Source organism: Molothrus aeneus, unplaced genomic scaffold (assembly GCF_037042795.1).
Source record: "Molothrus aeneus isolate 106 unplaced genomic scaffold, BPBGC_Maene_1.0 scaffold_35, whole genome shotgun sequence".
Taxonomy (NCBI): Eukaryota; Metazoa; Chordata; class Aves; order Passeriformes; family Icteridae; genus Molothrus; species Molothrus aeneus.
In genome coordinates this window covers 143,399-157,289 of record NW_027099016.1, presented here as the reverse complement: position 1 = coordinate 157,289, position 13,891 = coordinate 143,399, and the positions used below count along the sequence as shown (strand labels likewise).

General features: G+C 55.4%; 1 protein-coding gene across 1 annotated transcript; it reads right to left on the bottom strand.

Moving 5' to 3' along the window:
* Window positions 1-6,302: 6,302 nt before the first annotated feature.
* Window positions 6,303-13,526, bottom strand: LOC136570581 (N-acetylmuramoyl-L-alanine amidase-like). Its single transcript, XM_066571046.1, has 7 exons — window positions 13,475-13,526; window positions 12,187-13,044; window positions 11,424-11,634; window positions 10,431-10,752; window positions 8,561-8,671; window positions 8,261-8,399; window positions 6,303-6,433 (listed from the first exon to the last, which is right to left on the bottom strand). The coding sequence occupies exons 1-7, from the start codon at window positions 13,524-13,526 to the stop codon at window positions 6,303-6,305; spliced, it is 1,824 nt and encodes a 607-aa protein (XP_066427143.1).
* Between the last annotated feature and the right edge of the window lie 365 nt (window positions 13,527-13,891).

Below are 13,891 nucleotides of genomic sequence, written 5' to 3'. Positions count from 1 at the left end.
TTTTCTTCTCCACTGCAACTACCATTGTGTTGTCTGGATCTTGGAGCCTACTTGAAAGCACAGTTGTTTCCACAGAGGGCTGAAAGAAAAATTGATAGCAGCAAGAAGAGCTGTCCTTAAGATTCTTGCTTAAGACTGTAATGTGAATTCAGCAGGCAAGAAAGTAGCAGCCACCAGCTTTTTGCAAGTCTTTGCGCTACAAGGGGGGAGCTGGACTCGAGCAACTGGGACATGTAATGGGGTGTCCCCTGCTTCCAGTGCCCCTTCCTGGTGCTCCCAGTGCCTCACCTTAGCGCTCCCAGTTCTCTTCAGAGCTCCCTGTAGGACTCCCTGGTTCCCTTTCCTGCCCCCAGTTCCAACCAGTGCTCCCAGCTGACTCTCAGTTCACTCCTGGTGGACTCAGTGTTGCTCCCTTCAGCACCGTCCCCGTCTCACCCCAATGCTTCCAGTGCCATCCCTGTGTCACTCCCAAACTGTCCCAGTGCTCCCAGGGTCACGCCCTAGCTCCCTCCACATCTTTTCAATCTCTCTTGTGTCTTTGGCTCACCCCAAACTGACTCCAGCTCTTTTGGATTCATCAAGGCCAGAGCAAAGGGGAATGTCTGTGGAAGATGCAGAACCCCTGTCAGCACCGAAATTCCCAATGTTCCACCCACTGTCCCAAGGAAACACCTAAACCCAGCTTTTCCCACCACCAACTCTGGGAAATCATGTGTGCCAAGGAACTGAAATCCTGGACACGGCACCAAAGTGGAGACAAAAAACTTCCTGCAGAGCCTAACCTCCAAATCCTGCAGCTGCTTTGCCTGTTCCTAACCTGGAGACAACCCAAGATCACCTAGAGCACAGAGATGGGGCACGAGGACACCCCAAGACCCTCAGACCCCCTGGGGGGAGGTGGGGAGTACAGACACTAAGGTCCTCCAGGCCTGGAGGTATGAAGAGGTGCCTGCAGTGGCCCCTCAACCCTGATGGAATCCCCCCAAGTTCAAGCTCCACATGGCTCCCCCTGAATTTTCTTGACCAGTGTTTATTGATTGGGCTTTTCCTAGTTTTCCTTTGTTTCCAGGAAAGGTTTCTCCAGGGTGATTAATAACCCATCTTGTGTTATGACTTAAGAATACATCCAGATGTGTCCACAAATTACCTCCACTTCTTTCAAATAGGAAAAAGATGCCACCTTTTCCCTGCTCTGGTCTGTACCCACAGAGAGGACTTCAGTACCTGCGCCAAGGGCTGTGCAGCCACTTTGGGGTGGAGCAGGGGCTGAGGTGGGTGGGTGTGGAGCAGAGATCCTCCCACCTTCGCAGAACTTGCTCTGCCCATCCTAAACACACACTTCAGTCGTTTTGACCCATTTAACTCTTTCTCCAGTCTCCTACACCATTCAATATCAGCCACTGTCAGAAAATCTTGCTGTTTTCAATGGCTGCAGCTTTAAAAGAGAAAGTTCAACATGGCAAAAGTTTGGAGGGCTGAAAACAGCAGGTATTTCCAGCCTGTGTGTTCCATACTTTGTCTAAAAGGCTGTTGGTATCTGGATGTTTAGACACTTTTTTAGACACTGAGTTACGTTTATCATCTGAAGATGTAAAAATCTTCATCTCCGCAGCACACCCATAGGCCACATTCATCCCACTCAGCTAATCCCAGACCAATTCCTGCCCTCTGCCTGATGCCCCCAGTGCCAGCCCAGTTTAGGCTGCTCTAATTCAGCTCTGCCAGTCCCACCCTGATGGACTGAAGTGCCTGCAGTTCATTTCATGAGGCTCAAAACTAACAGGAAGTTCTCAGCTTTAATTTTCAGCTGGCTTAGCCCTGAAGCAGGTCACCAGAGTCAGCTAAATCTCCAGAAATGTCCTAAGGAAGGACAAATTGTCCAGCCAAAGCTGTGCCAGTGGTGCTGAAGTGGTGACTTCCACTGTCTCAAGAGCAGCCTTGGGACTGCAGCCTGAGATCCCTGAGGAGCCACATTTCCTCAGGAGCAGGAGCAGCAGCCTGATGGATGTTTAAAACTTTAGCAATTCACATGCACAGTTCTTTCCTGTGCCTCCATGATAGCCTTCAAAAAGGAGCAAACCCACTGATTTCAGGACATGAAAGATCCCTGCAGGAGGAACTCAACACAAGCTTCCAGATGTGTCCCCAGTAATTCCCTGACTGTTGTCAACAGAGCTTTAGGACGGCACCCAGCGCCCCTGTGTTCATGGCAGGTGAGCTCAGCTCAGCTGGCAGTGAGACTGTATGGGGGGGTCCCAGACTCCCATTCTGGCAGCCCAGTGCTGTGGTGGCTTGTGGTGGGTCACAGTGGCCACAGACTCGGCTGCTTGCCCACAGGTCTCTGTTGTCCTAGGATTCACAACAAAATCTCTTTTTCCCACCCTGTCAGAGAGAGCAAAGTCCCAGCACCTGCTGCAAGGTTCAAGTCTCCATGCCCAGGATTTGTGCCAGGGACAAGGGGACACTCAGCCTCCCCCAGGTAGCACCTCCTGCTCTATTAAACATCACAGCCAATGTCATTCTGGGGCTGGAGCAGCAGCAAGTTCAGGCTGAGGAGAAAGTTCTTATTGGAATCCTTGGACTTCACACTGGTGTTCCCAGTAACACCGAGAAGGTCATGGTTTGGTTACCAGATGAAGAATCATTAGCACCTGGTGGGTTTGATGCCTTAGGATTTTAGCTTTTATATTTTTTCATGTATTTGTGAACCTGCAATTCTTTAGAGTACAACTCTGAATTCCACACACAGTGTTAGCTGCTGCTTACCCATTTTGGTCAGACACAATAATTCCTCTCTAAGCCTGGGAATCAAGGACACCTCACTGTCTCAGGCCCTGACAGATGTAAACAAAAGTGAGCTGGGGGGGGAGCAAACTTGGGGTAAATGACTTCATTACCTGAAGCTGTAATTGGAAGATTAACCTCCAATATGCAAATAGAACAAACTTATAAAAGTGTGAAAACCCGTGACCCGCTGTCCATTTTTGACTGTAGCCCCTTGGGGGGCTTAATCTGCCTGAAATGTACTAGAAGGCCCTTCAATAAATCCAACTGCTCTTTATTCCCTTAATTTTGTCTGGCCTATGTTTTTAGGTAGCCCTGGAAAAGGCATCAGGTTAATACAATGCAAATTTTTAAAAACCCGTTTGTCTATGCAATCACATTATACTTATTCTGTAGGAAAAAGAACTGGAAAGCAACCAGCCCAGTTGTGGCAACTTTTACTAGTTCAGGTATAATTTTGGGGTTATCAACCACCAGAGACCACCAAAGAGATCCCCAGGACAAAAGAATGTGTGCATAAAAGGAAGAAAAAATATCTTAATGATTTTGGGGAAAATTATTATCATATGTATGTTTACTCCAGGAAAATCAATGAATATGTATATAAAATAGAGTATAGAAACAGAAGCAGTTTCTATAATCAGTGTGGACTTGGGGGAGTTACACCCCACACGTCCAGCCAAATAAAGAATGCCTGCTTTCTGCAGGAAAACACATGAGATAGTTCCTCAAACAGAAAACTAAAATGCACAAGAAAGAAAATGCTCACAAAATGAGACTAAACTGTTTCCAAGCTACCAGAATCCATTAAATGGAATCGGACAATTTAATTTAAACAGCAGAATGTGACAGGCTCCTTATCTTTTTTTTGCAAAGAACAACAAGTACAGTATGTCCACTGTCCTGGTTTGAAAAGACAGGTGTCTGCTAAGGAAGGCAGGAGCCTCCCTTGAAATAGAGAGCTTAAACCCCCTCCCTCTGAACTATTATAATTTTGAAATTAAGAGGCTCTCAGGCAAAGATATGGAATAGGAATAACAGTTCTTTACTAGGAAAATTAAAAATACAAATGCAATAGTACAAACAAGCAAACAAACAAAAAAAACCCCCCACTGACAGAGTGAGAATACAACCTGACACCCAGTGGGTCAGGGTGGTGGTACCAGTCCTATTAAATGATGGCTGCAGTGCTCCTGGAGTGACAGGTGTGGTTCTGTTGAAGCAGTGATCCTGTAGAAGGGTGGAGTTTTCCTCTGAAGGTCCAGTGGTGGTGTAGATGGGCCTGGACTGCCTTGGGAATCCAGTGTAGAAGAAAGCTGCTCCTCTGGGAATCCAGTCGGAAAAGGCTGATCTGGTGTTCCAAAATCTCAGATTATATCCAGGTAGGAATGCTTGGCTCCTCCCTATGGGTAGAGCATCTCACAATGGGATGGTGTAATTTTTATCAGTCATGCAGTGACATTCACTGGCCCATTAACAGAAGATATCTCCTGGAGGGAGGATTGGTTGTAGAAGAGATAAAGAAAACTGCCCAATTGACAGACGATAACTGCCCCTCCTCTAACAGACAGGAATAGAATACACACCCCCAGCTACATCTTTCAACCTAAGACATCCACTGAAGACAATTCCTTTTGGAAGAACACATTCCTCAACTTCCCTTGAAGCTGGGAATTTGTGCTCAATACAGACAGGTTAGGGAGCCCTGACAAGCAGGCTCTGATGTTAGAAAATGTCTTGATGTGTGGACAGGAGCTGCACCACTAACTGTAAAGTGAAATGAGTGTTGAAGGAGCATGGTGGGTCCCAGGGAACTCTGATCCCTGCAGAACCTCATCTAACATGGATGGGCCAACCCAGCTGCACTGGGATCACAGATGACTGCACTTCCAACTGCCAGGTCAAACATCACCTCATCACCTTCCTATTAAATGCTTATCACTGCTTGCTGTGAATGACAGGAGAATTGGGTGGGGAGTAGCAGCAAATTGACATTTATTGATTTTCTGAATTATCGAAAGGAAATATAATCAACTGTCACATTAACATTAATTGCTAATTCTACACAATTAGGGGAATTTCATTAAATGTACCACTTGCCATGCCCACAAAGACATTTCCTTCAGAGGGAAAGGAGAGTGTTTCAAACTGTGCCATAGATGAGCCCTCATTTAAGCAAGGCTTTTACAGTTTCCTTTCTGTAAACCATGACAAATTCACGATTGACTTTTTTTTTCCAAAAAAAAAGTCATGGCAGTTCACTTGTGCACTGTGAGTCCCACTTTAAAAAGCTTTTAAAGAGATTGTTTTATCTGCAATGATTTTGTGCCTGTAATCAGAAAGTATATTTAATTGTTCTTTTAACCATTACTGCCCTCAAAGTGGGTTTGCCTGAGAAGAATAGAAGCTCATACATGCAGATGTAAGCAGGCTGCTTCCCCTGAAGAAATCAGAGCAAACACAGAGTTCAGATCTAGGATTTGAGGAGTCCCAACTCACTGGAAGCTGGAGAATGTTGTCCTGTGTTGCAGTGCAGTTTCCTGTTTGACCTGTCCCAGCCCCCTCAGGTGCGCCAACCTTTCCCCCTCCCCCTTTTGCCCTCCTGCCCAAGAGCTGCCCATCAATCTTAACATTCCAGCAAGGCGTCGTGTGATTGGCAGATGCCCCCCAGGCCTGGGCTCATTGGTTTGTCCTAGCGTCCACATCCCTTGACCCCTTCCCTTGCTCACACCTGGTTGGTCCTCACCTGTCCCTCCCCTCCCCCTGTCCCCGGGGCTTAAAAGGACACGAGACCATGCGGCTGGGTGTCTGTCTGGAGCTGTTACCACGTTCAGAGGCCTACCATGCTGCAATAAAACTCTGGATTTAAGCTCTACGGCAGAACCCGCTCCTTTTCTCTTCACTGCTGGTTGAACCTTTTCCACCAAAGGTAAACTGAGTTCCTACTTTGTCTGGATTTGTTCCGAGCGCCCAGCTGCAGCACCCAGCCGGCCAAAGGCATCTCTGCGGTGAAAACACCACAGCTGCCGCCTTTGGTCCAGCAGCGAGGCCAGACGAAGCCAGGCAGGACACACCTGGAAACATTCGGGGTCTAATGTTTAATAGTCCTGATTTTCAAGGGCAAGGAGGAACCCAGACACTACAGGCCTGTCAGTCTCACTCTGATACTTGATAGAATCATGGAAAAGTTTGTTCTGCGAAGTACTGAAAAACACCTGGAGGACAATGCAGGCATCAGTCAGAGTCAGCACAGCTTCATGAGGGGAAAGTCCTGTTTGTGAAATCTGATTTCCTTCTATGACAGGGGAACCCACTTGGTTGATCCAGGAAAGCCAGCAGATGGAATCTTTCTGGATTTCAGCAAAGCTTTTGTGCCTCCCAGAATGCCTCCCAGAATGCTTCTAGACAAAGTGCCCATCACATAGCTGGATGAACACATTGTGGAATGGGTGAGCAACTGGCTCACAGGTCAGGCACTGAGGCTGGCAGTGACTGGGGTGACACCACGCTGGCAGTGGTCACCAGAGGGTTCTGCAGGGCTTCATTGGCAGTCCTGGCTCTCCAATGTCTTTATTAACGATGTGAACACAGGACTTGAAGGGATAATCAGTAAATTTACCGATGACACCAAACTGGGAGGAACTGTCACCTGCCCGGAGGGCAGAGAGGTTCTGCAGAGAGGCCTCCCAAATAGAGATGGGCAATCACCAACGGTGTGGAGTTTAACAAGGGAGGGGTCAGATTCTGGCCCTGGGATGGGCAGCCCTGGCTTGGCGTATGGACAGGGGAAGGAGGGGCTGCAGGGCAGCTGTAGGGAGGGACCTGGGGGTCCTGGCCAAGGGCAAGCTGAACATGAGTCAACAGTGCCTTGGCGGTCCAAAGTGTCACTGTGTCCTGGGGGGCAGCAGCCCAGCATCCTGGCCTCTGGGCTGGGGAGGCAATTGTCACGCTCTGCTCTGCACTGGGGTGGCCTCACCTTGAGCGAGAACACAATATAAAAAAGACATAAAGCCATTGCAAAGTGTCCAGAGGAGGTCACAAGGATGGGGAAGGGTCTCAAGGGGCTCTGTGAGGAACAGCTGAGGACACTTGGTTTGTTCATTTGGAGAAGAGGAGACTCAGGTGAGACCTCAGTGAGCTCTTCAACATCTTCCCGAGGGGCAGTGCAGGGGCCAGCACCAAGCTCTTCACTCTCATGAGCAGGGACAGGACTCAATGAAATGGCTGGAGCTGAGTCAGGGGAGGACAGGTTGGATATCAGGAGAAAGTTTTTCACCTAGAGGGGGGTTGAGCACTGGGGCAGGGTCCTCAAGGAAGTGGTACCAGCCCCAAGTCTGTTATGGGACAGGAAGCATTTGGACGATGCTCTCAGGCCCACGGTGGAATTGTTGTGGTGTTCTGTGCAGGGCAGGAGTTGGACTCAATGATCCTGATGAGTCCCTTTCAACTCAGCATGTTCTGTGTTGCTCTGAAATTACTTCAGCATCCAGCATTCAGCTTTCACTCTAGAATAAAGCTGTTCCAGCCTGGTGAACACAGACATTTCACCCCTCCGAAGTACAGCACCTACAATATTCCTTAATTTCTTTGGATTAAAGAAAGAAAGAAACTGCTTTTAAATGTCACTGTAACAATTCCGTGCCCTTCTTCCCTGGCTGCCTGTAAGGGGGGCCATTTACAGAGCAGCTTGACAGGGGCCATGGCTTGCCCTGGCCATAGGAGGGGACAGAACAGGCTGTGGGTGCCCCCCATGCCCCTGTCACTCATGGGGGATGTGACAGTGATGGGGGACAGGTGACCTGGTCATGCCACCAGGAGTGCCAGGATGGGGCACAGGTGGACATGGAAGCGCCACCATGGATGTTGTGACACCAGGGCACGCATTGCCATGGAGATGCCACCGTGGGTATGGTGACACCAAGGGATGTGTGGCCTTGGAGGTGCCACCGCAGGTCCCGAGATGCTCATGGAGATGCCACCAGGGGACAGGTGGCCATGGGGTGGCAATGCCAGTGGGTGTGGCAGTGTGACAATGACAGGCCATGTGTGGGGCCAGGCTGGGGTGGCTCTGTGCCTGCCCTGTGGGTGGCCTCACTGGTAACGAGCCGGTTTGGCTGGATCCCAGTGCTGGTGCCACAGGGCCTGGCCCGGTGCCACTGTCAGTGCCAGCCCTGGCATGGGCAACGTTGGGACAGGGACACATGGGGCGGGAAGAGACCCTGGGGATAGGGGAGACTGAGCATCCCAGGGGGCTGTGCCAGGCCAACACCTCCCACACCCCAAAATTCATCACCCCCCGCCCATCATCATCATCACCCCAAAAGTCATCACCCCCCCCCCCCAAACCATGACACCCAAACCATCCCCATCACCCTCCACCCATCATAATCACCCCAAAATTCATCACACCCCACCCATCGCCTCAAAATTCCCCCCACCCCTCACCACCACTCTCCCACCCCTGTACCTTCCTCACCTGCCCCATCCTGTGCCCCCAGCGCTGCCCTGGCTCCGCTGCCACCGTGTCGCCTCCTCCTGTCCTCGGAATGCAGGTACTGCTGCAGGGGTGGCCTCGTCCCCTCCTGTCCCCCTCGGGTCCCTGTACCCTTGGGCGCCTTGGAGGGGGCGAAAAACGCCTTTTGGAACAGGGACCCACACGCGCTGGCCTTGGGGACACCACTGTCGCCAGCCCTGTTGCCGTCAGTGCCGGGGTGGCTGTAGGAGCATTTCCAGCCCTGCATCCGCTCCCAGTGGCAGCTCCCCGGGGACCTCCCGCCCCTTTCGGGATCGCCGCCTGTTGACCGCCGAGGACAGGCGCGGCGCGCCACTTGTAGTTCTTCAGTAGGGCGGGGGGCTCGGGGGTGGCCGGGAGGGCTTTCACCTCCATCTGTTGGGGGGAGAGTAGAGTTTGAGGGTTCCACGGGGTAGATGTGGGGGCGCTGGCATGGGGGGAGTCACTTTGGGGGGCCCCAGGGGGTAGGTAAATTTAGGAGTGGTGGGACGGGGGAAGTAATTTTGTGAGCTGGACTTGTGGGTGGTGAGATGGGGGGAATCATTTTGGGGGTTCATGGGCTGGATTTGGGGTTAGTGGGATGGAGGGAGGCATTTTGGGGGTCCCTGGGCAGGCGTGGGTGGGGTTGGGATGGGGAGAGTCACTCAGGGGAGTCCAGGGGCTGAACTTGGGCGTCGTGGGATGGGCAACCCCAACCTGGCATCCCCACCTTGAGGGGTCCCCAGTTTTTGGGGTCCCCCCTCCCTGGGATACCCCTGCCCATCCAGGGGACCCAAATTTTTGGGTTCTTCTGCCCACCCAGGGGGTGCCCACCCAGGTGGGTCCCCACGGCAGCGCCTCGCAGCCCCCACCCCTGCCGGGGACAGGGTGATGGGTGCCCCGCAATCCCCATGGCTCGGGCGCAGGCGGGACTGGAGACGTTTCCGTCCCGCCCCGGCCGCGCTTCCCCTGCGCCCCGCCCCCCCCCCCCCCCCCCCCCGCACCCTGGGGACCCCCTGATCCCCCCTTTGTCATCCGCTCAGCGCGGGGGACCCGGTGGCACCGCAGGACCCCCTCCGTGACATCCCCGAGGTGGCACCCGCGCTTTTGATCATCACCACCCGCCAATTTGTCACCAGCGCCCCAAAGCGGGGAGTGGCCCACATCCTACAAGGGGGGTGACAGAATTTTTGGGGTCCCTCCACGCCACTTCCAGCCCCCGCATCCCCCCGAGGATGCCGCGCGACCCCGTATTCCCCACGCTGTCCCGGCCGCAGCATCCCCCGAGGGTACCCTGGGGACTCTGGGGACTGTCCCCATGTCCCTCCCGCCCCGTCCCCGTGGTATGTCCGCTGCTGCTCTCGCGCTCGGTCCCCCGGTCCCCGGTCCTGTCGCAGCTTCCCCATGTGACCAGGCAGGAATTACAGTCACCCTGTCACCTCCTCCTCCTTTTCCGCCGCTCCCTCGGGAGGTGATGCTGCTGCTCCCGCTGGGTACGCCCCGGTGACACCCGGGGGACACCGCGGGTGACCTCTCAAAGAGACTGCAGGGTCACAGTGGCTCCTAGAGTCCCCCCGAAATGACAGCTGGGAGGGGCTGGGATGCTGCAGGTGCCAGTTTGGAGACTGGGTGCTCGTTTGGGGGGGAGGTTTGGGGTCTCCAGGGTGGCTCCCTAAGTCTCCTCCCATCATCCCAAAGTCACCCCCAGCCCGTGCCTCAGTTTCCCCTTGCTCTGCAGGGACCACCCAGAGCTGATGTCCTGGAATTGGATTTATTTTGGGAGGTTTTGAGGTTGGGGCTACTGGGATGGGCTGGTGGGCCAGTGGGATGGGCCAGGTTGTGGCTGGGCTGGTGGTCATCTCAGCTAGGGGCTGTCCAGGCTGGGGGGCTGCAGATCAGAGTCCAGCTGGGATCCATGGGTCTGGTGTTCATCTGGACCAATGTCCAGCTGGGATCCATCAGACCAACATCTGCTGGACTAATGTCTGTCCAGACTGGGCTGGTTTCCATCTGGACTGCTGTCCAACCTCTCCTGCCTCCATCCAGCCCAGGCTCCCTGGCCGGGGCTGCTCCTCACTGCAGGGTGGACAAAGACCCATGGTCAGTCACAAGATGACCCTAAACCCCTTCCCACCAACCCCACCAGGCCACCCACCCTGAGTCCCCGTGCCACTGGTGTCCTCTGGAAGCCAGGCCAGCTCTGGATCTCCTCGAAGAGGGCGTTGCCGGGGCAGTCGGTGTGGCCGAGCTGGCGGTGGCCGCGCAGGATGAAGTCCGGCCGGATGTGGCCGAAGCGGACGGCGCAGGGCAGGAGCTCGTCCCGCACGAGGGCCAGCGTGTCGGGGTCCGGCAGGGTGGCCGTGAAGTCCCCAACGATGCCAACGCCGAAGCCTTGGGTGTTGTAGCCCTTGGTGTGGGCACCCACCCAGTGCCACCCCCGGCCCTCGTACAGGTACCCATCCGAGCCCACCACAAAGCTGTGAGGACATGATGGCAGTGAGGGGACAGGGATGGGGACTGCAAAGGGACAGGGATGGGGATAGTGGAGAGACAGTGATGGGGACAATGCGGGGACAATGATGTGGGCTGTGGGGGCCTATGGGGACAGAAGGGGAAATGGGAACGGGGACTGTGGGTCAACAGGGATGGGGACTGTGAGGGGACAATGATGGGGACTGGAAAGGGACAGGGATGGGGACTGTGGGGGTTATGAGGATAGTGTGGGGACAGGGATGGGGACTGGGAGGGGACAGTGGTGGGGACCATGGGGGGACAGTGGTGGGGACTGCAAGGGGACAGTGGCGAGGACCATTGAGGGGCAGTTATGGGGACCATGAAGGGACAGTGGTAGAGACTATGGGGGGACAATGGTGGGGGCCATGGGGGGACAGTGATGGGGACTGTGAGAGGACAGTGGTGGGGTCTGTGAGGTGACAATGACATGGACTGCAATGGGACAGTGATGGAGACCACAGGGGATTACAGTTACCATGGGGTAGACAGGGATCATGGGGAGACAAGGATCGGCCCCATGGAGGGTGGCAGGAACCAGTGGAGGTGACAGTGCCCACAGGGGTACAATGACAGGGCCCACGGGAGGTGACAGGGACTGTGGCAGGTGCCATCACCCCAGGGAGGTGACAGTGACCTGTAGCCGATGTCATCCCAGCCACGGGTGTCCTGGTGGAAGCGCTGCATTTCCCTCATGGCGTGGGCGCAGGCGCTGAAGGTCTGGCAGGGCCGGGATGGCTCCAGGGTGTGGTGCAGGAACACCGAGCCCAGCGGGGGCTGCAGCGGGTCCGGGGTGCCCCGGTAGGGACGGGCACCCCACAGGCAGCGTGGCATGATGGCCGGGCACTCTGCGGGGACAACAGCAGAGTGTTCCCTGAGATCCTAGGGACATGGCAGAGGGGACATGGGGGGGACATGGGGTTTGATGGGGACACAGTAGAGTCTGCATTAGGACAAGGGGCTTGACGGACCCTTGGGGACATGGTGATGTCCACATGGGGACAAGGTCATTTGGGGACAAGAGGCCATTTGGGTACAAGGGGCTTGGAATCACAGCAGAGGCTGTGTGGAGACACAGGGGGTGATAATCTTTGTCTGGGAGGTGACAACGCCCATTTAGGTGGTGACAGTCCCTGTTTGAGGGGTGACGCTCCCGTTTAGGGGGTAACAATCCCTGTCTGGGAGATGACAACTACTGTTTAGGGGGTGACAACTCTGTTTGGGGAGGACAATACCCATTTGAGCAGTGACAATCCGTATTTGGGAGATCACAATGCCCATTTGTGCAGTGGCAATCCCTGTTTAGGGGGTGACAACCCCTGTCTGGGAAGTGACAACCCCAGTTTGGGAGGTATCAACCCCATTTATGAGATGCCACCCCACCCGTACCCCACCCGTACCCACGTAGCGCTCGCTGAACTCCCGCGCTGCCCTATGAGCCACGGCCGCCACCCCCTGTGTCCCCACGTCTCTCAGGAGCTCCGAGGTGGGCGACAGCGTCCTCAGCAGCTCCAAAACCGCTGCCACCTCCTTCTCCAGACGTCCCTGTCCCGCCAGTGCCCCAAAATTCCGGCGCCGGTAACTGCTGGGGGGTCTCCCCACTTCCGAGCCATTCCCGGTCCCGTAGTAGCCCCGAAGCAGTTCGGTCACCGGGAGGGGTCCCCGGGCCAGCCGCGCCCCCAGGACCGCCCCATCCATGGCCCCGATGGCCACAGGGTCGGGGACAGGGGACGGGGGACCCCTCAAGGTGTAATTTTGGGGATTCTCCACGTCGTCCCAGCAGCCGCCGGGTCCCAACGCGGTGGCGTTGTGGTCACTCCCCTGCGCCAGCAGGAAGGATGTCCCCAAAGCCTCGGTGATGGTGACAGCCAAGAGGGGGTCGGCGGGCGGGTCGAGGGTGGGGAGGGGTCGCTCAAACCCGCCGGATCTCAGCCCCGCCTCGATGCCGGCCAGGAGGGGACCGAGGGCCACCGTGGAGCCGTCGGGCGCCAGCACCGCCCCCAGCTCCGGTGTCGCCGGGTCGTGGTGGAGGAGCTCCGTCAGGAGCTGCCATTGGCCCGGGGTGAGAGCCGGGGGGCGTTCGGGGGTCCCGAGGGGCCCGCCCAGCACCGCCCGGCACCCCGGGGTGCTGCAGACTCCCAGCCGCCTCACCAAGGCCGCGGCGGCGCCGGGGGAGCCGCCCCGGGCTGGGGACTCGAGGGCATCCAGGATGTCGAGCACCGAGTCCATGTGGCGTGGGGGGACAGTTGGGGACACAGCTGGGGACACGCCTGGGGGGACAGGGGGTGGGGGGTGAGGGGGGTTAAGGGGGTGGGGAGGGGGTTGGAAGAGGGAGAGGCACCCAAAAATGTGCCACAAGCAATGGGAGGGCACCCAAAATGGGGGGAAAGGACCCAAAAAAGGGGGGAAATCACCCCAAATAAGGGGAAAAGACCCAAACCCGGGGGAAAGGACCCATAATAAGGGGAAAGGACCCAAAATAGGGCAAAAGGACCCAAAAGAGGGGGAAGGACCTAAAAGAAGGGGAAAGAACGCAAAATAAGGGGGAAAGGAACCAAAACAGGGCGAAAGGATCCAGGGAAAGGATCCAAAATAAGGGGGAACAGACCCAAAAGAGAGGAGAATGACCCAAAATCAGAGGAAAAAAGGTGTCCTAGGGTGTTGTGGGATGTCGTGGCATGTTCTTACCTGTGCCAGGGTGGGCGCAGATGCTCAGTGCCAGCAGCAGCCACGGGAACATCCTGCAGGACACGGTGACTCCTTGAGGGACACAAGGACACCCTGTGGAACCAGGGGACACCCTGCAGGACATGGCCCCGGGGCCTTGGGGACTTTGACCCCACAGGGACACATGGGGGAGGGACAGGGACACAGGGAAGGGGACAGGGAGACATGGGGAGGAGGGAACACGGGGAAAGGGACAGGGAGACATGGAAAAGGACAGGGACACACGAGGGGAGGGGACGGGGACACATGGGGAGGAGGGGGCACAATGCCACCAGGACACACATCAGGGACAATGTCACCACACCTGTGGGAACACTGCCACCATGACATGTCAGCGCATGAAGCCACCAGGATATATCAGGGGACGCTGTCACCAAG

Excerpts from the sequence above, each read along its gene's own strand:
- LOC136570581 (XM_066571046.1), bottom strand. The coding sequence starts at position 13,526 with ATGTTCCCGTGGCTGCTGCTGGCACTGAGCATCTGCGCCCACCCTGGC. Across the intron at positions 11,635-12,186 it reads GTTCAGCGAGCGCTACGTGG|AGTGCCCGGCCATCATGCCA; the intron begins GTACGGGTGGGG and ends TTGTCCCCGCAG. Across the intron at positions 10,753-11,423 it reads TGGGATGACATCGGCTACAG|CTTTGTGGTGGGCTCGGATG; the intron begins GTCACTGTCACC and ends ATGTCCTCACAG.